This window comes from Siniperca chuatsi, linkage group LG13, assembly GCF_020085105.1.
Source record: "Siniperca chuatsi isolate FFG_IHB_CAS linkage group LG13, ASM2008510v1, whole genome shotgun sequence".
Lineage (NCBI taxonomy): Eukaryota > Metazoa > Chordata > Actinopteri > Centrarchiformes > Sinipercidae > Siniperca > Siniperca chuatsi.
In genome coordinates this window covers 18036936-18063207 of record NC_058054.1, presented here as the reverse complement: position 1 = coordinate 18063207, position 26272 = coordinate 18036936, and the positions used below count along the sequence as shown (strand labels likewise).

Below are 26272 nucleotides of genomic sequence, written 5' to 3'. Positions count from 1 at the left end.
CTCTGTGTGAATAGACATTATCTGGGTCAGTGCTGTGTGGGTATGTAGACAGAGACTATGGTGTGTAGAGGATATAGCGAGCGCCTAAGCCTCTGTGATTTTGTGTCATTTATTCAAACACAAAAGAGAGGAGATGAGAAAGAGGGAGAGGGAAAACGGATGGAGTTTAGGAGGGGCATGTGAGAGAGAGGAGATAAAGGCGAATAAAGGAGAAATTAAGGAAAAGGTGGCTGTCGTTATCCAAATAAATGAAAAGTGAAGTCAGACAGACGGACAAGTCAAGTAGCAGAAAGACACACACTCCCACAGACAGGTAGAAGACTGGCCTTTACTTGGCCCATATATCCGTTTGTCCTTTAAGAACATCTGGCTAGTAATAACACCTTGCTGCCTGTACTTCAACAGCTTAATGCCCTAATGCCTGCTGCAGTGTACATACACACACATACATACACACATTGCGTGGTCTGTATACACACAAAAATGTCTTGACTTGCTGTCTAAATCCTTCTGTTAGCCGCCCACTCCTACCCACACCTTCATGCTCTCAAGCTCCCTGAGCTGCCACGAAGAGAAGAGCAAAGAAATGAGAGAACTGAGTGTGTGTGTGTGTGTGAACATACTACATGCAAGAGGGAGCCCTTGACCTTCAAAAGTCTGTATGTGATCAACATAAAAATACTCACTTTACCGACTGCCTCGACTGTCCACATCACACACACACACACTTCTGCTGTAAGGATAGAAGCAGAGATCGAGCTCTGTGCTGGAGAGGCAATAAAGAACGGCAGGTTCCCTACTGAGCTTTCAACACACACACCTACACACACACAGCGCTCTGTAAATGAGCTCAACCTCTTTCACAGGTGCGAAGATTAGCCTTTTCCTACATCTGTTCCCTGCTCAAACCTTTCATTATGAACAGAGGCTGCAATCCTCTTATGAGATATAAAGTGTAAAAGTCTATTGTGTGTATGTGTATATGTGCCTGTAGTCCTTTTAGTCTTCTTTCTTTTATTATATGCCTCTCAGTGCATATCTTGATGGAGCCCGTACAGCACATGTATCATATAACGTTGACTTATCTGTACAGAATATAAGTTTTCTTGTAGAGAACAAACAAAGGCTTTTTACTGTAAATCTTTTCCTGCTGCTCTGCGGTCAGAGCCAGGTCTGATCGACTGAGCGGCTGAGCAGCAGGCCTTTGATCGCTGCTCATCACTGGACAGACAGAAAGCCGAATTCCCCTTCACAGGTTGAGCAATGTTTTCCATATATATCAAACTACTGTTTTTTTCTCCGCCTGAAAATGACATTGTACAGGACTTAGTTATCCCTAAAAAAAGTAATGATCTCATAGTTGCGGTCAAATGAGGTTTAGAATGTGTAAGGGGCTGAAGCAGTGTGATGTTTTCCTGGCTTTAAGGGTTACATGACTATGCCTTAAAGGAATAGTTCAACATTGGAGCTGTTTTGGTGCAAAAAACAGTTTATTCATCACACTTCCAGCGTCTCATGCTGGAAGTTACCAGATACAGTCGGTGAGCACAGATTTTGGGTTTGTTCTCTGTACAGGCACAATGATACTAAACCTGGCAACCTAACTGTGACAACAAGACTTCAGGAAGTTACTGCGTCTGGCCAAGAAATATTCCAGCACATAACTCTCTGTAACACTGCAACGTGTGGTTTTACACTTGATTTTTGCACAGATAACGAGATATAACGTGTTAATTAGTACTTAGGACAGAGGCTAGCTGTTTCCCCATTTCTAGTCTTTATGCTAAGCTAACTGGCTGTGGGTGGTAGCTTCATATCTAGCATACAGACATGAGAGTGGTATCAATCATGTCACCTACCTCTCGGCAAGAAAGCATGGTGGCCTGTTCATTTGAACTTCTTTGAAACTCTGCCACCTCAACAGGGCTCCGCTTCTTGACTCACACATGAGTCCAAATCACTATGAAACAGTCACATATACTGTTGCATCCATTTTGGCTGATTTATTTTAACTTTTAACAAGCCTGGCAACATTCCTGAGTTTAACGTGAGGTCAAAGACTGCACCAATGCCCTGTTCCACACACATTTCCTACAGTACATGCTTGCTCACGTAAACTCTGTCCCACCCCTTCTTTTTACAGCAGGTGACACACAAATAGAAATCACACAAAATAGAACTGTTCTTATTTCATAAGTAAAAACAAAAATTTACTGTGAAAATATACTCTAACAAAGCGTATTCATCAAAATGTTGAACTGTTCCTTTAACACACAGCCATGAGATTGATATTGATCTTCTAATCTAACTCACAGAAAGAGCAAATAAGTGTGTTTTTATAAAATATTGTTTCAAGTCATGTAGCAGTCCAGAAACCCATTCTGTCTGCCTCCACACAGAGCTGACAACACAATTCACACCGGATCGGATGCACATTGGACTTGTTCCTCAGTGATTTACACTTTCTGTCCAATTTGAGAAGTGAAAAGAACAGCAGAACAGCTAAGTGGAATCAGTATGACAAGTGTCGTGTGACTTTGAAAAGGTCCTCTTGTAAACTAAGTTCCTGCTTCATATTGGCAGCATCAAGCAGACAAATTAATAAGAAAAGGGAAAAGGGAGACCATTAGACAGGTATAGCCGACGGACAGACAGACATGTCATGCTGACCTATATTACTTTTGCCTGTTGAGAAAGAGAGAGAGGAGATGAGAGCAAGAGAAGTTGTGTCGAGGTGACAGGTGTCTGTCCTTCTCCACTCCGTCTCCTCCATCTCCCAGGCATCTGAGGCAGTAATTGGTGCTGTCAGACACACAGAGAAGGACAGAACATACACACACACACACAAACACACACCTAGTTACAGCTGCACACACATACACGGTCACACATACTCCTGCCCTTCAGGATGTACCCTTAGGACTTAAAGCAGGAGAGGTTTGAGAGGAGAATTCACTACATTCCCTACCAGCTGTGAGACAGAGAGAGAGAGTGAAAGAGTACGAGGTGGAAATGGAGGGGGTAGAGGAAACGGTGGCAGACAGAAACAGAGAGGGAGAGAAAAGAAAGCAAGAGAGCGAGCAAGGCGGGGGGCTTCGGCTGCACAGACAGAGGCCTCTGCATGGGGTAGCGAGAGATGGAGGAAAACTGACGAGGGCGTGCAAATGTGTGTATGTGTTTGAATAAGAGAGAGAGAGAGAGAGAGAGAGAGAGAGAGAGAGATTATGTAACTCCAGTGGTGACAGCAGATGAGTATGATTTCATGTGATTGAGCAGCAGAGCCACGGCCATCGGAGCAGCAGTGTGTTTCGTGCACTGCACAGTACACAGAAAATCAAAGGTGTATAAAATAACACAAAACCACATGCAAAAGAAATAAAACAAATATGTATTTAAGTTGCAATGTTAAACATTAAAGGACAGGGCTGGTGATATTCTATATTTTACTTGCTGTCAACAAATTCCATGAAAAGACCAAAACCAATAATGCATTGATCTTACTAAGAAGTATTGTCTCTGTAGCAAAGGTCTGATAAAGCTTATTCCTCCTTTGTTGTCCAAAAGCTCTTAAGAACACATCAATGAGTCACACCATTCCACCTGTTGCTATTTTTCCTCAATTACAATAAACATCGGCACAGTTTTAAGTCACTCCCACATACACCGTCCTGCTGCGTTAAATATTCACTAGAGCACCAAATGTGTATTAATCTCCTGCTAAAAATAGCCCCCAACAAATGCTGTTTGAGTAATCGTTTCCATGGATCTCTGTCATTTCTTCCAGCCATTAAGATTTAAGCAGTTCTTTCAAAGAAATCCCCCTAGAAATCAACAAATATGTATGAATTCTACACAGCTATGTAATTTCTATATATATAATTTCTTACTTCAAAACACAAATATAAGACGTGTTACTATGTCTACTGTGTCAAAACATTGTCTCTATTTTCCCTATACAAGTAATTAGTACCAAGTGACACATTTTCTTTTAGGGAATGTCCTGAGAAATTACAGAACAAGCCTGACCTAAAGTACTTAACCGTTTCAAAAAAACATTAAACTATGGAATTGTGGCCTGTTTTTCAAGACTTACATCTTCAGTAGCAGTGAATGGGCTTGGGATTGAGTGCCACAGACAGGTTAGGGTAGTCAGAAAGTAAGTAGGAATGGAATTGGTTTTGTTCTTCTAATGAGATTGGTTGCCAATAAGAAAAACAAAGAATTAATTATGATAACACTGTCAAGGTGAATGGTAGCTTCCATCACAACCTGGATGCTTGTTGGTGCTTGTGTTTCAAAATTTAGACCACGTTTCCCATGAATCACATTATTTCCTCTTACATAGTTACTACTTGTTCTGTTTGTACTGGAAGAATAGTGGCAACATCCCTTTCTGTCACAAAACAATTCACCAGATTGAATCTAATCTGGTGTCTGACATTAACACATACACACACATTTAAACACACTTTGCGCCTCACTTTAGGGAATAAGAAGCAAGCATGGGGTGGGAAAATAGAAAAAGAGAAAGATGAACCCGTGATCTATAAATGTTTAACGAGTGCAGACAGAGGAGATGAGGGCTGCGAGGAGGAGGGAGACACAAAAAAAATGGTGAGGTGAAAAAGGAAGACAATATCAAAAAGGATGGGTGAGGAGCAAAATGGGGGGCTTGTAGAGGGAGAGAGGTGGAGAACAGTCCCATTATAGAAGCAGACACCAGAGCAAGGTTAGAAAATAGCCAGAGATTGAGAAAAAAGGCTGTAATTTGAGGTGTCTGGTGTTTGTCTAACACAGAGAGGCTAGTAATGATTCCATTAGCGCCTCACACACACACAGAGAGAGAGACATAGTGGGAGACAGAGAGACAGATAGAGAGAGAGAGAGACAGGAACACTGAGCGAGAGACAGAGAGAGAGAGAGAGAGAGAGAATGGGAGTCAGAGGGAGAGAAGGAGAGTGACACAGAGACAAAAGGAGGAGGCTGGAGAGGTCAAAACACTATGAGAAGATTCCCACAGAACACCAGAACAAGAAAACAATGAGCATCAGAGCAGCTAAAAGGTAAAAAAAAGATTAGAAAACAACCAAACACAAAAAGAACAAGAGAAAGAGAATTCAAGGCGTCTATTAAAAGGCTTGTTCACCTGCACGATAATAATTACAAATGCCCCTCCAGTCCTTGCCCCAGCTCTCTCTCCCCTATCTCACCTCTTCATCTCTTTGTGTGACAGCAAACGAGAGAGGGTGATTTAAATGCATTAGCGGAGTGTGTTTTCCCTATGGAAGACCTTCAGACTGTGTAAGGGCAGGAACCTTTTGTTTGGAGCTGACGCCAAGCGCTGAGAGGACTCTTTAAAAGCCTGGCCCTTGTTCTCACAGGGACACATTAAAGCGCAACACATTGGGTTGTTGTACTTCTCTGTGTCCTCTCATGTCTTTGTTAAAAGCAGGCTGATTACAGATGCAGTTGCATTAGTCGGCTAAGTGAAATTTTGACGAGGTAAAGGGAACAATATCAGAATGGAGGCACGTGCGGGCAAAATAGTGCAGGCATGAACGTCATTTTAACAAAAGAAAGCTGGTTTATATGAGATATGTTAGACTGACATACATGGGACAGCAAATTCTCCTGCTGTATGAGGAGGAAATTTCATTGCTATGCAAATCCTTCCCAAGATCCAACAAAAATGTTTTTCCTAATACTGAGTAGGTGGCGCAGACAACCCTGCAGCGGAGAAGCTTTAATTCACCACAAAGGAATTAGAATCCATTGGAAAATGCTAGTTGATTGTTCCCAGAATAATTGCTACACCAGAAAATATGCCTTGAAATGAACTGAAACCAAAAACATGGCTTTCCTTCATGTGTTGCAGACGCTGGACACCTGTTTTTCCTTCACACACACACACACACACACACACACAAGAACTCATCCGTCCACATCTGTATTGAACATAAGTTATTAGACAAGGGACGCATATATTTCCTGACCTCTGGCCTCAAACTGTCAATAAGAGTCCATCTTTACTTCAACCCACGACTACAGCACACACACGCATACCATTATTGAGTTAAAGCTTCCTTGTTAAATGCGCTTACATTGCTCTATTTATTCTCTCTGGAGTGATAAGACTGAGGAAGCAGACTGATGAGGTCATGGAGATCACTGAGGTCAACTGCTTTGCTGCGTCAGACTAACTTTAAATAAAGTTTCAACACAGGGAATGTGACATGGGCTTACACAATGTAGGTAGTGAAATCATTTGAAAACCTGTCAGTGAGATCACCTGTCAAATAACCACAGCGTGTCATTTTACAAGACAGACATGTAGCTTAACAGTCTGCGTTTCATGATTGAGTTGCAGCCAAAGTTGTGCCACAATCTGTGCACATTACCAGCCTGCAAACTGCAGAATACAACTTCTGTTCATATTCACTCGTCTCTAAGGCGCAACTGCCAAGTTGTCTAGGTGTCTTGGCTGCTGCTTCTCCAAAACAACTGAAATTGCATCATGTGCACCGATTTCCAAGTTTGCAGTGATGAATGCATTCTATGATCCCATTTTCTTTTTCGGGGAGGAAGTGAGCCCGTGGGGACAGGTGAGGGCGTGAGTCTAATACAGCTTGCGCTCTTAAATGCATGCACACACAGTATATACACACACACACTGCACACACGCATACTGCACACGCCATCTGTGGAGTTTTACGATTCAATAATCTCCTTCCTAAGGCATACCTACAACACAAACACACATCAATAAGAATTTTCTCACACATACTCATACCGCTCTCTCCTACTCAGCAGGGAAAATGAGATATTCAGCTCTGACAAAAAAAAAAAAAGTGGAGATGCCTCAAAGCAACTCCTACCCTTTTCTCTGCAAGAACTGTCCTCGCAGTGTTGGGAGCTGTATAAAAGTCACTTGGAGTGATGATGCCCATGCTGACACACACGCACGCACACACACACACACACACACACACACACACACACACACATACACACAAGTGCATCAAACACCAAAACCTATACAGTCATTCCATCCTCAGTTTCACAGGAGAATTCATAGAGTGCCGAAATGCTTCTGCGCACACTCGTTCAGCAAAGACACACAGGTGCGCACACATTTTTACACAACACATATTCCCGTCGTAGAGAGCAGAACTGCTGTAGCGGAATCTCACATGTCATACTTTGACACTCAGGTTTCTTTCATATCAGAAGGCCAACCTTTATGAAACCTGTGCATACAATATTGTGCAATATTAAAATGACTTATGTACACACAAGCATTAAAGAAAATACATGACAGCACATTTCTCTTTCTTTTGTCCTTCTATGTCTCTCTTTCTCTCTCACATACACAAATTCCCACATATAAACACTTACAAATACATCCCACACATGCCCCCACCCACTCACGTTGGCAGACGTCCTTGTTCTCCTCGAAGCCCGGTTTGCACACACATCTCCCGATGGGAACGAGCCAACCTCCGTCTGCACTGCAGTACATCTTGGGAGCCTCAAACTCCTCAGAGGCATTAACACACACACCGTGGACCTCCACCAGCGCTGTGTCTCCGCCTGTTATTGTGTCGGGAAACTGGGCCAAGTTAAACACAGTGAGGGAACACTTCTTGTAGAAGACCCTGACTGAGACCAGAGCGATACAGGCGCCCAAGTCCTGGAAGGCCAGGTAGAAACCCTTTTTACTCAGGTTGCTGATGTCGCGCACCTCCGTGTTCAGCTTCATCACACGGTCGCCAACGTCCACCTGTGGACAAAAGACATTTTACATGTCTTAGTTCACTTTTGTGGGAGCATTCAAATTCAATCAGAGCATTTTTTTCAGTCCAAAAAGTTATAAATCTATTTTGGTAAAATGTTGCTGGCTGAAACTCAGCAACTGCATTTCCAAGACAGAAATATTTATGTCCTCCTGACAATTTTGGAAGCAAATGGAATAAGATAATTAAGTTTAAATATAACCCACATTCAGATTTATTTTATAAGAGTCAGTGGCAAATGGTGAATATCTAATTTTGGAATGCAACTCTTCTATTAGAGAATCAGATGGCCACGTACAAACAGACAGAGCTTAATGCTAAAATCGATATAAAATCAGTATAGAAAACAGAGTATAAGAGATAACAAGCATACAGCTGCAATGTGAAAGACTTTGATCCAGACTTTTGCCTTTTTTTTTTCTTTTAAAGGGGGACAGTTTTGAGAGTCAAAATCCTGATTGAAGACAAACAAAAGATTGGGCAGATATGAAGAAGTGGTGACATTCACTTTAATGATAGTTACAAGGTCATATGTAAATCTTTATTTGTTTTTTGCATTATTATGTAAAACCCTATTTTATGTTGTTTATGTATACACAAAGCACATGTGTGAGCGTGTAAGAGTGTATGTTTACATATTATATATACAGTACATGTAAGTGCCTGTGTGTGCTTATGCTATATGAGTGTGTGTGTGTGTGTGTGTGTGTGTGTGTGTGGACATGTATTATTCATGTTGTTGGGACATAAATCTTTTTACATGGTCAAATTGTGGGGGTTCGCCTTCCTTTTGGGGACAAAACGCAAGTCCCCATAACGTAAATCATTACATTTTAAGGTGAAGACTTGGTTTAAGGTTAGGGTAAGGGTCATGTTAAGTCTCCAGGAAATGAATGTAAGTCAGCGTAATGTCCACTGAAGTGATGGAAACACGACTGTGTGTGTGTGTGTGTGTGTCCGTGTGTCCATACCTGTGTAAAACTCTCATCTGCAGCAATAGTATCGATCTTGACATACTGGCTTTCCTTGATGAACCACAGGTTGGCATTGTTGGACTCATAGTAGTACATGTTGAATGTCTGCAAAACAAACAGCTCATCTTTCAGACTGTAGAAATGTCAGTTATCAGACACAAAAGAATAACACACAGTAAAGCTAGACAGATAAAAGCAAGAAAGTCCATCCAATGTGAAATTTTAACAAGGCCCCCATAGCTCTCCAGCTATTCTGCTGCTTCTCTTCAAATCTCAGTCCATCTGTCTCGATGGCCAGTCAGCAACACTGTCTGCAGTTTCAGGAAAGTGCAGCTCTATGCTGTCTCATACAGTATTATCTCCACTAGTCATTCTGGAGATGTAATGAGAGTGAAAAGGGTGCAGAGGGCAGACAAAGTAGACAGAAATGAATACAGGGGAGCAGTGATATCAGGATAATATGAGAGAATGGGGGACAGTAAAAAAATATATCAGAAGTTAAAATATACGAGGAGCCACAAAAGAAGCCTCTAGAGCATCGTCTGTTTCATTCTGCAGCTATTCTCTCATGTCATTCTTTTCCCGCCTCTTGTCTATTTATCTATTCATCAGCCATCAAAGTGAACTTCCATCTGTGTGTGTGTGTGTGTGTGTGTGTGTGTTGAGTGTATTGAATGGAAACGACTGAAAAATAAAATTATAAAAAAAGATATTTAAAATGGCCTTTTGCTGCTCTGCAGTGTAATGTAGTATAATGTGCAGAATAAGCATTGATTTCATACCAAGTAATATAGTACAAACAAAAACTACCACCTTTTGACAGGCCTTACATTAATATATATGTTGATGCATATGACAGGCAGAATAATGTGATACTCTGTGAAATCATTCAACATTCTGTAAAATGTGGGGACACAAATCCTTCCCTATCACAATAACAATACATTTTTCCTAAATGTTTTTTTTTTTTGCTGTCTTGAGTCTAGATTTTCTGCTGCAATAAAAGGAAGCTGCAAAAGCAAACAATACGGCATAATTACATCAGATAAAATATGAAGATCAGGCAGGTTAAATTAAAGTTAATTTGCTGATTTAGCTGATTAGCTAAGCACACTAAAAACTGGTGATTGCGTGTGCTGTAGGGGGAATTTGTTCCAATTTGTGTTTTTAATTATTCTACCATTTTTATGACAAATACAATATGCATATACTAAGTTAGTTATGAATTTGAGAAGTGAAAGCTATACTAACTATATTATAGTTAACTCAGTTTTATCCAAAAGGCACTGCATAGTCAGAGAATATTTTGTAGCTTTGCAGAAAGGATTTTTCTGAGACAAACCCCAGACTCCAAACAATTTCTACCTCCACCATGTCCCAAATTAAACTTACTCCAGTGCTATTGAGCTACATAACACAGCTACACAACAGCACCCATGGAGCTGGTCAAAATTCAATGTCTTGCTCACCAAGAGTGAACAAACAAGCAGCACAAATGCAACAGGGGGGTTTAAACACACACACCAGGTGCAAAGACATTTGTTATCTGCCACTATACTGCTTGTGTGTTCAAAAGCTTGCATGTGTATTATCATGTTTGTGTGTCTGTGTGTGTGTGTGTGTGTGTGTGTGTGTGTGTGTGTGTGTGTGTGTGTGTGTGTGAGTGATGCAGACCTCTTTACAGGTACCAGGAACCCCAGGCAGGCTGTTGCAGTCCCTCAGGGTGAACTTGATCTCAATGTGGACGCGCTGCGCTCCTTCTCGGCTGATGTGACGTGTCCTCAGCCAGTTGTTCTGGTTGGCCTCCATGACATTACACACCTGGTAGGTCCTCATTGGGGTGTTCCTTTCATCCATCACACTGATCTCCTCCCACTGAGGATGAAAAAGAGGAGGTTTAGAAAGAAACTAAAAAAGCTGTTTATTTTACTGCCATCAACATGAAATTTCTGATTGGATTCAGCGTCTTCAGAAATACTTTATTGATCCCAGAGGGGAAACTCTTTTGTTACAGCAGCTCACTATCACGTCAGTGCGCACAGGAATAGAAGTTCTAAGCAAACCAGAATATAATACACTATAATACAGGTAAGATAGGTAAGATACCTTACACATTTATCAGATGACATTTTTTTTTTATGGAGAGCAAAAGAATGCAACGGAATGAAGGGAAGGAAAAAGGCAGAAATCAAAGAGGAAGATGAAAAGGGTGACGGAAGTGTGGAAGAAGATGTGGAGAAGAAAGAAAGAAGGAAGCAGCAAAGAAAAAAGAGGGGAGAGAGAGGTGAAGGAAAGAGTCGAAGGGGGAGAAATGGGTGAGCAGGGAGAAAGGAAAGGAGAGTGCAAAAGAGAAGCGGTGAGGGCTGCTGAAGAGTGTTGACGGGGGAAATCCTTTCAACTAAAACATACATTTCAAATCAAAGACTAAGTGGACATGCAGCCAGGGTAGAGTGATGTTTAGCAGCACTCGGCCAGCTTGACAACAGCACCACTCAGCTTTAAGATTGTCTTATTTCATTGCTAGTCAATGGACAAAGGAGATCTCAGTCCAAAGATTGCTTATGGGAAACTGGGCCCGAGTTCAACGAACTGTGGTTTCGTGCAAACCAACGCTAAGCCTGCATGTTCTGTTTTCATGTCTGGGTGAATATGAGTGATGATCTGTGTCAAGATGACTGAAGGACTGTCTTTGTCTATGCTGCACGTGTGCACAGAGTGAGCATGTTTTTCTAAAGTGAATGCGTGATTTAGCGCTTAAGAGGTAGAAGTGTGTGCATGAGAGAGACACAGAGAGAGAAAGAGGTAGAGAGAGAGCAAGAAGGAGTAGGTAGGACAGAGCGACTTTGTCTCCCGTCATCTGCTACCATCTGTTTCCACTTCTGACTAAGGCAGTAATTGAGAACACTTCTCGCATGAGCAGGAAAACATTTCTATCTACACACACACACACACACACACACACACACACACACACACACACACACACAGGCACACACACATATACACCATTGCACACACACAGAGAAAGAACATTTCTATTTCTTAAAGAAAAGGAAAATAAACCAATGTGGTTTCAGTGTCTCAAGATATTTGATCCAAGGGGAAGCTAACTGGATTTTCTTGGACACACACACACAGACATATGCAAAAACACACACACACAAACTGGATGAGTCCTACTTTGTGGTGAGGGATGAGAGGACCACCATCTTTGTTCTGAGCTCATGTCATCATCTTAAGTCTGAAGCTGTAAGCTCCAGAGTGATGAACACATATCACCTTACAGTAGTCCAGGTGTGAGCGCACACTTTATACACACACTCACATGTGCATACACACCTGCCTACACCAAGACCCACAGTAGTAGTAACTACTTGTCATCCCTAACGTGTCCTAAAATTCAAATGAAAGTCGAATGGTACATGAACTGAGAGGGAAAGTGAAAGAAAAGAGAGAAGACAGGCCAATAAAAAGCAAAGAAAGCAGCAATAAAAAGGCAAAGAGAAACTTTCAGACAAGCGCAGTCCAAACTGAGGTTAGATTCTTGAGGTTAATCTGATGTGACGGCCCAACAACCCGGCAAAAACTTGACGCATTTCACCTCAGAGTCCTGAGCACTAAAACAGATCCACATTAAAAAAAAACACACATTCTCACATAGACTCGCACACTCTCTCCAGCTTCCTCTGCACACTCAGATGCTTTTAATCTCCACAGCCTCCGCTGAAACGTCTACTGTGTATGAGTTGGAGCTCAAACAAAACCAGCTCTCTCTTGATCGTGACCCAACAGTCCTTCAAGTACAGAAACAGAAAGAAGGAACAGGAGAAGAAAGAAGAGGAGGCAGAAGACTGTTTAAGCTGTTGCAGTCAGCTGAACGTCCCTGACAAAGTTTTATATATAAAGGAAGTATCACTGGATTCTTGCACAACATTTTGTGCACACAACAACTGAGAGTCATTGTGATCGACTGCACTCGATTCAATTAAAAGAACAAAACACAAGACGGAGGGAGAAAGAGAGAGAAGAGAGGAGAGAGAGGAATGAATGTTGGTAAATTACAGGCGTGCCTGGCAGCTAAATAGACCCATCTGTGCAGAGCTGAGACCAGTCGGACATCACAGGATGGTCGCACACACCCACCCACACACACTCACACACACAAACACACAAAGCTGAGTCCCCAGGGAGTGGTGATTAAAGCATTTATGGGAATAGTCATTGAGGGATAAAGAGGGCTTTATGATGTCTTTGTTTATTTCTTTGTAGGCAGAGTTTGGAGTGGCTGGATTACTGCCACTTCCTGGTGAGCGACTTATTTCCCTAGTTGGCGAGTCTGTTCATTGTCACTTTTGCCTGGTGTAAAGCACAGGTGTGCTTAGGAACATGAAAACAACCTGCTCGCATCCATATTTGCTAATGATACACCAGCCGCTCGAGTGAAAATCTACCAAAACACAACTGGGAAAATGTTTGGATAGGCTGAAGAGTTTAAGCTCCCTTTCTTTTTTACTCCCTAAACACACACACACACAGACACACACACACACACACACACAAAGTAAAAACTGTTGGTTCAATCTGAACACTAATTAACATTCAGAATGAAACCCTCCACCCTGAACCCTCAATCACCTAGGCCAATCAGCACAGAGCCTGCTTGATTGCTTTGAAGTGAAGCAGAGACGTCGGATCAGGGTTTAAGTTCAACCATTCACCAGCTTAGCATAATATCCCCCTTTCTGCAATCATCTGGGTACACCTACGAGAACATAATTGGCCTCCAAACTCTGGAACAAGCTCTGGTTTAGTGAAGGGAACAGAGAAGAAGAGGGGGAGAGAGAAAACGAGAAAGAGATGGAAGATGAGGTGGGGGGGCAATGAAGGTTGAGGAGCCTCTGGGGGAGTAGAGATGCTGTGGGGCCTCCCATTTTTAAACATCATTAAGACGTATCTGTTTTGTGTCCTTCACGAGGAACACCCCTGGCTGGTGACAGAAGTGGGTCGCTCCACGCAGTCTCAGGCACATCCGGCCCTGCACGGCTTGGATTAAGCGTGACCTGCAGGGGTCAAGTGTGGTTTTGGACTAATTCAGCTAGACAGTGGTCTCAGATTGGTGGGAATTGCCTCTCGCTGAGACCAATACCCAGGTTTAAAGTTCAAAGGTCAACTAGATAATCCCCCCTGATATGAAACATAAGACCTTCTCACAGCCCTGGCACCTTTCTCTGTCACTCTCTTATCACTCTCTATCACTTTCCTTTTCCTTTAGCATTTATTTATTTATTAATAAACCATTACCACATTAATTCTGAGACATATGTATAATTATGTTAAACAAACAATACTGTTGCCAACAGGACTGACAGCCTCTACTAGTCTATACACAGCTTTTTATGATGTATGCCACCAGGTTAGATTGAACTTGAAATTTGCTGCATTTTTTATGGCAAAAACTTAGACAGAAAGAGTTTTATATCATGATACAATAAGTGCTGTCTGTCCAGGAATGGCAATTAAAAGCATCTTCTCTTTGGCAAGAAGCATTTAGCTTCACAAAGCCTAACAACATCCTGCAAGAATAATCCCATGATGCTTTTTTTCGATAGGTTGGGATGGGCTGTGAGGTACTGCGAAAATTCAAGCTGTGTTTGCAGCTTGATGACGTGTTGGAGATGTGCTGGTTTCCACAAACAGCTGTAAGAGCTTGTCATCCTCAGCTCTTCATCTAACATCTCACTGTTTCTGTTAACTCAGTGACAAATACATTTCCTATAGGTGCTTCACAATAAAAGCATGCAACTATGCTCTGCATGAGGACACAAGGGGAAATGTTCATGGCTGTGTGATTAAAGCGGACTACATGCCCATGTAAACCCAGCAGGCACATATGTCCGACCAATCAGCAGGCAGGAATGTGAGCAGATGATGACATAACTTGCCCTTGTTTCAGGAACAACAGATATAACAACAGAAACATTGATTTGAGACAGAGGCTTAAAATAATATTCATTCCATGCTGTCACTATTTACAGTAATTGTCACAATTAAATTGGCAATGATGTTTAAAAATGGTACACACAGCAGAATCTCCTTTCACGTCTGTTTGCCTTATAGCTGTTTAAGAGAGACAAGATTTGTATTTTATGGCAAAGTCATCGCTAACTGAAGAAAACCGTGTGCCTATTTTAAGAAGCAGAAGCAGCTATTCATTTCATACAATCTAGGCTTCTGCATTTGTTTTTTTAACTAACAAAGACCAGACTGAAAAAGAGCGAGGAGGATTGTGTTTATCTAGGAAGAAGATAACATCGCCTTCATGTACCACAAAACTAAATAAGAACAACCAGCTTTAACCAATTGAATCTTTTCTTTGGTCAGATAAAGCAGCTGATAAAGCTTGTGCCTGACCCCAAAGTAAAGAAACTCAAAGAAAACACTTTTGTTTTAATAATGACTCCATTGATACTGTGTTATCATTTGTAGCATTTATTTGACAGAGGAGTTGTTTGGATGCCCACAGAGCCTGTTTCATTTAGGGAGGAGATGCCAGATCCCCACTACATTGACAGTTCATGAAAAAAGATATGCAGGATGGAGTTTATTATACATATTTGACTTTCCAGCCAACACATTTCTTTGAGGGTAAACTAACAACACATGTGCTTTTGCGGGCCATGATTAAGCCACCCCAAACTGAACCATATTGTCAATAAAAGTAACTTGTGTACTCTTGGTTTTCAAAATTAGATTGAACCTTTTGCCTTAGCCACAGATGGAACACATTCCCTTCTTCTATAAGGACCTCAGTGAAAAAAGACAAACATACACAAACATCCGCAATATGGCCACACAATCAGAGCACTTCAATAAAGTGAACTTGATACCCTTGCTTAAGAAAACTCTGTAAAGCTCTGCTCACTTCAGCTGCCTCTCTGCTGCGCACAACCATGAAACCGCGTGTGGCATCCTGCAATTTAACACACTGATGCTGAATAGTGGAGAGGAAGTGTGACTCAAGGGGAAATAGAATTAATTCAGTGCTATTCAACAGCTCCTGCGCTAGAGTGACATACAGAACCCACTCTTATTTCTTTATTGAATGCACTTCGTCATTCTTCCTCTCTACGCTCCCACCCTCTTCCTCTCCTCTCACTTCTCTGTTGTCATTTTCTGATGCATGGTGGCTGCACTCCAGACTCCCTTGGTCCCTATACCTGCAAAAGGCTAGTTATGCAACCAACCCCCCCCAACATGTGCACAACATCTCCTCTTACGTAAGAATATTTACCCCTCCACCCTGTCCCTTCACTCCATCCCAAAAACTGCAACCCGTAATAAATGGAGGCTCCACTGCCACAGCGTTTTCAGCTCAGCGGAAATAATTTGTAAATTCCCCCTGCAGACTCCCGATTTAGCAAGGAGCGCTCAAAAACCCAGTGCTCTCTAAAACACACACTCCAGTGCTGCTGCTACCTCTGAGTCCCTGCTCGTTCCCTAAAAATAAAACATGTCAACACAACCCGCTAGTTGTGATCAGATTTGTTCTTTTGGTGCCAGCTCCGGCATAAAGAGAGGATGATATTTGTTTGTTTGTGTGTGTGTGTATATGCGTGTTGTACTGCATATACTCACCCCCTCATTCGGGTAAGCCTCCCAGCCCAGGTCAGCCAAGGCTGACATGGAGTCCAGCAATGTAACTGCAAGAACACATAGGAGAGAGAACAAACACGTTAACACACATACTGAAAAAAAAAAAAAACTGTAAGTGGCATTTAATTTCTCGATCCCCATTTCCTTAAAAAAATGATGTTTTCCATACGCAGTGTGGAGATATTGCTGTCTTGAAAGCATCCCATAACATCATATTATACCCCAAACCTTCCATATAAAAACTCCAAGATGTTTCGTGTTTCATACAAGGGTGTCTTTTGTTGTGTTGGAGTACAACAGCAGTGAAATCAAGGCAGTGGTAAACCTATAATTTAAATTTTAAGATTACTGTGGTTGTGCTGCAGCTGTTATGGTTCAACGGGACACAAAGTCCGTCTGTGAAACGGCATCAACATACAGAGGCAAGAGTATACTTTACAGTAACATTTACATTTTAGACATTAAAGTGATACTCCACCCAAAACCTCACTTTTTGAGCATCAACCACTCACCCTGTAGGCTTGAGAAATGGCTTTTGGATTTTCAATGTTTTCATGCCACATAAAACGTATCAAAATGTTTCCAATATATGTCTAAATACACTGCTTTTGTCTTAATACTCATCAAAGTCAATGTCATCAAGCTTCTGTCAACGTTTCCCCTTTTTTCAAAACGTTTTCACTATTGAAATCCATATTGAACGCTTTGAATCCAAATTCATCACTTTTCTTTCAAAAGGTCAATTCACCCAAATTACCAAAAAAACAAAAAACAAACTACCTGCACATTTTCTCACTTACCCTATGCACTTTTTAATACTTTTTAAGGTCTGCGATTTCTGCCACCCGCATACAATGGATGTGAATGGAATTCTGTTTGTGGTACTCAAAGAATGAAAAATTGCATTTAACAAATTAAACAAATTCAGCAGCAACTTCTTTTTTGTCCTGGTTACTCTGGAAAATCCACAGACTTTTCTGTGAACACTTCTCATACGACTCTACTGAAGAAATAGTCCCTATAAAAACTGCTAACACCACGGTCTGTGGATTATCCAGACATTGTTTCCGAAGATGGAGATCTGAAAACCTAGGTGCATAAAACTAAAACTACATGGCTGGATAACACGATAAGCAAGTGAAAAAATATTTCATTTGGGTGAACCAACCCTTTCAACAAGCGAACTACAAACATTTTATCAACAACTTTCAAGCATAAAAAGCGTTTAATACTATAACTATGATGCTAAAATGATTTTGTTGGAGTATCACTTAGAAAAACGTCATCAAGGGCAAAGTGCAACAGTAGGATGAATGTACATTTGACTCTGAATTGCATGTGTTGTTTCTACAATGAAAAGTGGAGAGAGGAAGGTGGCAGGTTGACCAGTGGGAGGCATAATGAAAACCTGCTCAGATTCTGAAGCTAGGTTCTCCACCTGTGTGTGTCCCTTGTTAGTGTGTGTGTGTGCATGTGTGTGCTTGTTAAGGGCTTGGCTCAGTCAGGTCCTAATCAAGCCTTCAACACCGCTGACCATCAATATTTAATCAGTATCCATCTGCAGAGACTGCTCCTTCTCTCTTTCTTCTCCCTCTCAATCACACACACTGTGGCTCTCTCAGGTTATCCTTCCTCTATTGAAATCTTTGAAACTATATGCTTTCAATCCGCAGATCCAAGATCAAACGGGTGAGTCGCTGACCTGACACAATTTTAACTGACTGCATCACTTTAAAGCAGCACACTTTCACATTCGCTCCAATTTTTATAAGCAGTGACCTGGAAAAAACTATTCCAAAGTAAAAAGAAAACAAAGTTTGCCCTCCTGAATGCATGTAAGACTAATCACTGAATAGAGGGTTAAAAGTTCCTGTTTACAAGCCTCTCTGTGTATCCATACTGCCTGTAGGTATAACAAAGGGACTGTAAAATTGGTCCAACCTCCTCTTTTCTTATCTTTCCCTCCCTTTCTCTTCCTCTCGCACTCATGCTGTTCATCAGCCCTTACTGAAAACCCAGCCGTTCTCCTCAGCTAAGCACACTGTGACAGCAGGGAGGCATGTCATGCTGTATTAGTGAGTGTACATGTGCGTATGCGCGTGAAACGGCACACACATCTGCGTGTGGCTGCACGCGCTCGCAAAACAGCAGCGTCTGTGTGAGAAAACAGCCACAGAGAGAATAGTGCACATGGTATAATGAAGCAGGGAGAGAGGCTGCACAGCAGAGCATAGGTGAGAGAGCGAGAGTGATGTAGATTAAATGAGAGGGATGAGACAGAAACCGCGGAGAAGTGCTGAGCAACAAAAGGTCAGAGGGCAGCCTCCAGCCCATGTGTGTATTCACACAGACTAAAGACCATTTAGACTGCTTTCCTCAGTTCATGGGTATTTGAGTGGTGTACAGAAATAGGACATAATAGTATAATAATATGTGATTTCAGGACCCACGGAGAGACACACACACACACACTCATATTTCTGCTCAGACATAAAAGCTACCTATCAACAAGGTTTGTGTAATTCCACAAAATGACTCTAGTACCCTTTCATGTGTTTCACAGAGGGTATAACTGACCTTGATAAATTAAAGTGACAATTCACCCAAATTACAAAAAACATATTTTCTCACTTACCTCCACTGGCATCTAGGCTTACAGATAGTTCTGAATTTCTGCCTCCAACCCATTACAATAGAGGTGAGTGGAATTTGTGGTGCATAAAACTTGAAAACAATCCCACTGAAATTCTGTACCAGTGTGTCTTTCCAGAAATAAAGCCCTGGTTACTCTGTCTGGATAATACGCAGGCCTCACTGTGATCATTTTTCATTGGAACTACTTTCTACTGAATAAATTGTCCCTATTAAAACTGTTGATAGTGTGGTCTGTGGAATATCCTGTGGAGTAAAGAATTTGGCATCTGAACTGTCGCTCCAAACAGCCAATTGACGGACTGTACAGACGTCAGCTGTTAGCGAGCTATTAATAATAATAATAATATAGTAATATAATAATCTTTATTTAAAGAGCACTTTTCAAAATCCAAGTTAGAAAGTGCTTCACAAAGGCAGCAAAATAAAACACACAAGTCATAAAACCATCTGATTTTAAAAGAAAACAGATAAAAAACAAGAAAAATATTTTTAAGTAAGTAAAAGACAGTTTAAAGAAAATTAAAGTAAAATCAGGAAAGACACTCCGATAAAAGTATGTTTGTCTGGAACAGACAAAAGATCTCTGCTCGAGGATCTCAAGGTACGTGCCGTGCGTATGGTACTAAGAGGTCAGAGATATAGCAGGGAGAGAGGCCATTAGGTGCCTTAAAAGTCATCAGTAAAATCTTTTTGGTTGAGGCAAGTAAAAAGGCTGTTGCAGTAATCCAGGCGTGATGAGATGAAGGTGTGTAAAATGGTCTCTGTGTCTTTAAAAGATACGATAGATCGTATTTTTGAAATATTTCTAAGATGATAAAAACACGATTACACAAGCTTTGTGGTGTGCTACTCAAAAGTTAAATTATTATCAAACCAGACGCCAGGATTCATTGCAACAGGCTACATGCGATCCAGTAGGGAACCAGCAGATGGCAGAATTTGGTTCAAGGTATGCACCGACCATGTGTGTGTCTGTGTGTTCTGAAAACTCACTAAGGACTCCAGTTCTCTGTGTCATTTTCCTCCAGTCTCTTTTCCCTCTTTTCTCTGTATGTTTGTGAAGTGCAAATTTTCCACTGAACATTTCCAACTCCCACGCCTCAGTTTATGTTCTAAAAGATATTTGGCGCTGAATTTTCTAAAGGAATGGCTCAACACTTTGGGAAATATGACTTTTAGCCTGGTGGTTAGCCTAGCCTAGCATAAAGACAGGAGCATGGGTAAGCAGCTAGCCTTGCTGTGCTCAAAGTTCAAAAATCTGATAAAGCTCACTAACTAACAAATTATATCTTGTTTGTTTAGTTCGTACACAGACAGAAATGTAAGAACACCTTGTGATTATAGGGTTACATATTTCTTGGCTAGTCTAATCTCCTGCTTTCAACTGTAACTTTCCAAAATTGTGAACACCGTGAAATTCCGTCGCTGTTGCGGTGGAGGCAGAAATCTCAGAAACTCAAAAACTAGAAAAAAACAATCCTTTAAGATACTTTTTTGTGTCTGGAGTCACTCACCATGTATAAACTTGCCATAAAGTACAGTCTAGTAAGCTAATGTGTTTCTGGGGACATTACATATTCTAAAGCCATTATGCAGCCCACTGGGAAAACACACACATACATAAACCTGCACATCGACACTTTTTCTCATCTCCTCACACCTCCTGTCAATACCACTTATCACTTGTAATCAATGACTGGACTCATCAATTATGTATTAGCTATGTATAGCTTCCTGTCTGCTGACACAGCCAGTATGCATATATGTATGTGTGTGTACCTGTGTGTGTTTGTGTGTCAAAGATGAGGAGAAAACAGAGTAATTGTGAAAATACGTTGTTTTCTTCCCCAAACAAAAATGAAGCCACACCTCTATCTATCTGCCCATCCATCTCTAAATGCTCCCACTCTGTCTCCCTTTCACCAGGGAATTAGCTAAATTGTGTGTTGTGTGTGTGTGTGTGTGTGTGTGTGTGTGTGTGTGTGTGTGTGTGTGTGTGTGTGTGTGTGTGTGTGTGTGTGTGAAATCTAAGCCTGGGCCAGGCCTGCTTTGGCCCGGAATAAAAACACCAAGCTCATCACTCAGGCCATTCTCAAGTTCGATCTAATGACCGGCCTCTCTTCTCTCTTACACACACACACACACACACACATTGACACACAATCTCCAGGTTGATGAGCTGCTAAATGTGGCATGTCATACCCACAGTGGAGCACCTTCCAAATGTGAGCAAAAATCTATCTTACTATCATGGCTTTCCCCAGCCTTTGTACCTGAAAATACCACTTCCACACTAACAAAGTCAACCAGACACAGACACATATCTTATTTTTTCCCCAAGCTTTTCTTTGTGGGGCATAAATGCACAGATACATAAACATGTACATATGATCTGATTACTGTGAGAGTTGTTCGGTTACAGCGAGACATGCTGTCTTATTGATTTTCAGCACCAAACTGTGAGGTTTACATTCTGAGAGTGAAAAATGAGGAGGAGGTGGGGGTGGAGGGTGTGACTTTGTAGATCAGAAATCTCTGTACAAATGCAGTAAAATGCTGAAACCAAAACTACAGTACTTATAGAACCGTGTGTGGAAAATACATTTTCAGTCTCTTTCTCTTTGTGTCTTCATCTCCTGTTGTGTCTGTCTATTTTTCTTCTCACTCCTGTTTCCTCCCTCTGTCTCTCTGTCTTCCTCTCTCTCTCTCTCTCTCTTTTTTTTTTGCTCCTTCTCCATTTGTTTATGTCTCTCTGCCACTCTCTCTCTCTGGTCGGTATCCACTGCTTCAGCTGGGCTGCAAGAAGCTGTGATCCACCTGCCAAGAATCAAACGCCGCTGCCAACAGCCAGACTGGCACACAAAGAGACCAGGATACTTACACACACACACACACACACTCACACAATACTGACTCACACATACCTTAGGATGGTGCCAGTGCCACAAAGAGAAAGACTACTCAATAAGACCACCACACAGACTCAATATATAGAGTACAATATGTGACTACATAATGAGTTCAGAAGATCTTTTCAGCTCAGAACACAAAATATTACATTGGAATTGGTAGACATATAGAGATATATGAATTAAGGGGCTGTTAACACTACATTCATGTTGATACATGTACAAGCCTCATTGTTTTTCATTGGCTTTAGATATAAAACCCAGATTTCTTAAAAGGACCAGAACAGCTTAAACAGATTTTCACCCAGGTTTTATGTCCCCACATACCTAAAAGTGTTTCCTGCTGCAAGAAAATGCTGACAACCACAGTTTACAGTAATCAAGGTGCTCTTGTGGCAGAAAACCTTCCGGTAATAGAAAGTAAAGAGAAAAATGGGGAGAAAATGCAAATACGATGCTGATCATTCGTTTTAAGTGCAAAATCATCTAAAAAGATATACCACTGTACCGCAGAGGTTGTGTTACAGATGGTATTTTTAAAATCTAATTTTTACCCAGATTTTTGTATTTCTGAGTTTTTAATTTGATTTTCACCTTTTTTCTTATTCAAAATAAACACCAGTGAATTAATGTATTTTCTTTTTTTAAAAAAAACAAAAAAACAAACAGAATGAGTTAAGCCCTACAAATTCAGTAGGACATACAGTAATAGTAAAAAATAATCAAAATTATAATAAGTTACTCTCACTTCTTATAATGTCATTTTGGTTATAAAAACAAAGTGTGCAGTGTGCATTAATATCCAGCAATTATGCACACAGAGTTTCCAATATTTGTTTCATCATTAAAGAAATTATTCAATATTTTGGGAAATGACCTCATTTGTTAGATGATGGATACCACTTTCATGTCTGTACGCTAAATATGAAGCTAGTGTACAGACATGAGAGTGTGACTGCTTCCACTCCACTGAGAGTGCAGTTCAATGACTGAGAATGTTGTCAGGGCAACAAACGGGCCAACGGAGAGCAGGATGAAGGAGAGGGAAGAGTTGAGCTCTGAACTTTAGGAACAAGCTGGCGTCGTACCAAGACGTTCTCTCTCGCTGTCTTTTCATCAGTCCTCTCTCCACTCATCCACAAACCGCCAGAGGCTCTCAATCAGTCTTTTCTCCTCTAGTTTTATCTCTCCTTCTGCACTCTCGTCCTCTATTCATACTATTTTTTATCAAAGCTGTGTGTTACTGTATATCCTTCCTATCCTCATCTCCAGTGATAAGGTTGTAAACATTAATCCATTGGGTCAGGTGAGCTATCTTGTGCCTTGCATGTATGTTACAGGAAAGGGGCAGCTTTATGGCCAGCATTTCAGTGGGGTACATGCAATAAAAAATTATGTAATGGGCAGTGGCAAAGGAAATTCAACATTCATTTGAAATTGTTTTTGGGTTCCTTCTATGTCCGTTTTGTTTTTAAAATTAGTTTTACCATAAAAATGTGAAGTATGTTTATTCATTCATAATTGAACATATTGAGTTATAGATGGAAAATGTTGTGTTTATTAGCTGATCAGATGCTTTATGCCTATGTTTACAAATATTATTTAGTCTTAATCTATCTTTAATAAACATACAGACTCAGCTCTGATGGCAGGTTATAATCTTATGTTTTAAGTTTTGGTTGAAGGGCTATACTTTTAATTAGATCAAGGATAGTGCTTTTAACATTCTGCACTCATGAACATATTCCCTGTATAATATATAAAATAGGTTGGGAGTGTTTGGCAATATTACTCTTTCTGCCTCCCTTTTACACCCTGAATTTGAAGCTTTATATTGAACTCCTTTTAAAGGTCCAGTGTGTAACATTTAGGAGGAGCTATTGGCAGAAATGGAATATAATATTATTATAATATAAGTATGTTTTCATTAGTGTATAATTGCCTGAAAATAAGAATTGTTGTATTTTCATTACCTTAAAATAAGCCGTTTTTATCTACAAAGGGATCGGTCCCCTTCCACAGAGGTCGCCATGTTGCACCGCCATGTTTCTACAGTAGCCCAGAACGGACAAACCAAACACTGGCTCTAGATAGGGCTGTTTGCGCTTTTCGCGAGTTTCTTGGCCACCGTAGTTTCTCCTACGCACTTGGAAAGGGACGGTGATGCAAGCAGTATTCAAATGGTTGCAATGGTTCACTGCTAGATGCTACTAAATCCTACACACTGGACCTTTAAGGAGTTCTGTACAGTTATTCTCACAAGGCAGTTAAAATCGGTTACCAGATTTCAGGAAATGTGAGAAAGGATTTTACAGCAAAACTGCAAACATTTGTATTCACACTTCAGATTTTCATCATCTGTTATGTACTGTTTGTGTGCGTGGGATGTGTTTCCCCTAAAGCAGGCAAATCCCAATCTGCAATATTTTTAATTTCATTTTTCAGTAAGAGTTTTTGGCGGGATTAGGTTGGATCTAGCATGATTTCAGAGGAAAAATGTTATTCTTCTTTGAGTGTGATAGCTATCTGCAAACTGAATGTGTCTAATGAATAATTCAGTGGATTTAAATTAAATTCTAATCCTAATTCTTCTTCTTTGATTCAGTTCAATTGCCTGGGCCCTGCTTTCTAACTTATCATTCTGTTCAGAGAAATGTTATGTTGATCCTCCACACTTCAACGAACACCAAATTAAATTCCACTTTGGGTTGGACTGAATTGTATAGATTAAACACAGTAGCCTATAGGTATACAAATGAGTGACAGACAGAAGCAGATCAATGAAGGTAAAAACTGATTCTGTGAAACACACCAATAAAACTCAATTAGCTATTGCATGCATGGCTAAATGGTAGTTGGGTGTCTGAATCGTGAGTTGACAGAAAAGCGGATCAAAGCATAATCAAAATAATAACTATATATCATTTGGCTTTAAATTGCAAAACAATGCTGATTAAAGTTTTACTGGATTGATTAATTTGCTCTTAAATATTCATTTGTTTTGACATGAATGATTTCATATAAACAAGTTTGATTTCATAAACATCTTTATCATTCAACTCAACCATATAAGTATTTTTATATGCACACTAGTGTGCTGGTTATGATCAGGTTTTTGGAGGTTTAGATTAACACCATACCTGGTTTCAGAAACATGGATAAGCACTTATCTTCGCTTTAAGAAACCCAAATACAGCAAGCTGGGTTACACTGAAACCTGGATAATGTTCATGTATGAATCATGTACACTATATGGAGATATGAAATGACCAATTTACTCTGTGTTCCATATAATTGTCATATCATTGGGATACTAGTGTGCATGTACATATATTCCATGGGATCTTTAATCAGTAACTTTTCAATAAATCGGGACACTTAAAATATTAGCTGGTTTACAACAAATGTGCTAGGAGACATAAAACTGTGATGAGTGTCACCATGCAGTGCAGATGTTAATGATAAATACTTACACCAGCACAAATGACACATTGATGAGAGAGTTGTGATAAATGATTATCAGATCAAGTCGGCTTTAATCAAATCCTTAATGTCTTGATCAAAACAAGTAAAAAAATTTAAACCAATGGTATCAATTCACTCTCTTTTTATCGTATATGTTTGTGCAATACTCAAGCAAAACGTTTGTAGAAAAATGAAAGAAGACAAACAGAAAAGTACATATACTGACATATAGACTGTATGTCTAAACTGTGAGGTTGGATTTTCCTGAATAAGCCAGCAGAAATGTAAGGCATCTAACCCAATTTCAGGTAAATATAAGTCAAGATAACAGCCAGAAGATGTCTTCAACACTGCAGTCACAAATGGGTAAAAAATGTGATTTTAAGAAGCTCTTTTTTAAGGCAGCTGCTTTAGTGAAGTCATTTTTAAAAGGGATGCACATGGTTTATTGAAAACCTTATTCTCAAAAGCCTTGAAAAAAAAAACCCAGGCAACCCAGAAGGCAGATGGTGCGCAAAGCTAAAAATGTTTATGAAAATATTCATGTATGTGATGAACTGTTCCTCCTTGCATTTTGCCCCCCGCCCCTCAGTGGCAGAAAGTACATTAGCCTACTCTGCTATTTCATATACACTGGCAGCACTAGCAGAACAGAAAAGATGCCATTCTGACAGACTATGACAGGAGCACTGCCCTAGTTTGTCGCTTGAAGAGGCTCTGGAGTGTGTGAGTGTATGTGTATGTGTGTGCGTGTATGGGTTTGTCTGCGCGTGCTGGTTGAATGCTTACAGTGTTGAACTGTGACACCCAGTCAGATCCAGAC

At 40.6% G+C, this 26272-nt stretch overlaps 1 protein-coding gene across 2 annotated transcripts in view; it reads right to left on the bottom strand.

Moving 5' to 3' along the window:
- The window catches only part of epha4b (eph receptor A4b), an 86501-nt gene that overhangs the window by 53404 nt on the left and 6825 nt on the right, over nt 1-26272 (bottom strand). For both annotated transcript variants that reach the window (XM_044218333.1, XM_044218334.1), the window contains exons 2-5: nt 16403-16467; nt 10442-10642; nt 8765-8872; nt 7429-7780 (exon numbers count right to left, since the gene is read on the bottom strand). In XM_044218333.1, coding sequence (XP_044074268.1) covers nt 7429-7780; nt 8765-8872; nt 10442-10642; nt 16403-16467 — 726 coding nt within the window. The remainder of the gene's footprint in view (nt 1-7428; nt 7781-8764; nt 8873-10441; nt 10643-16402; nt 16468-26272) is intronic.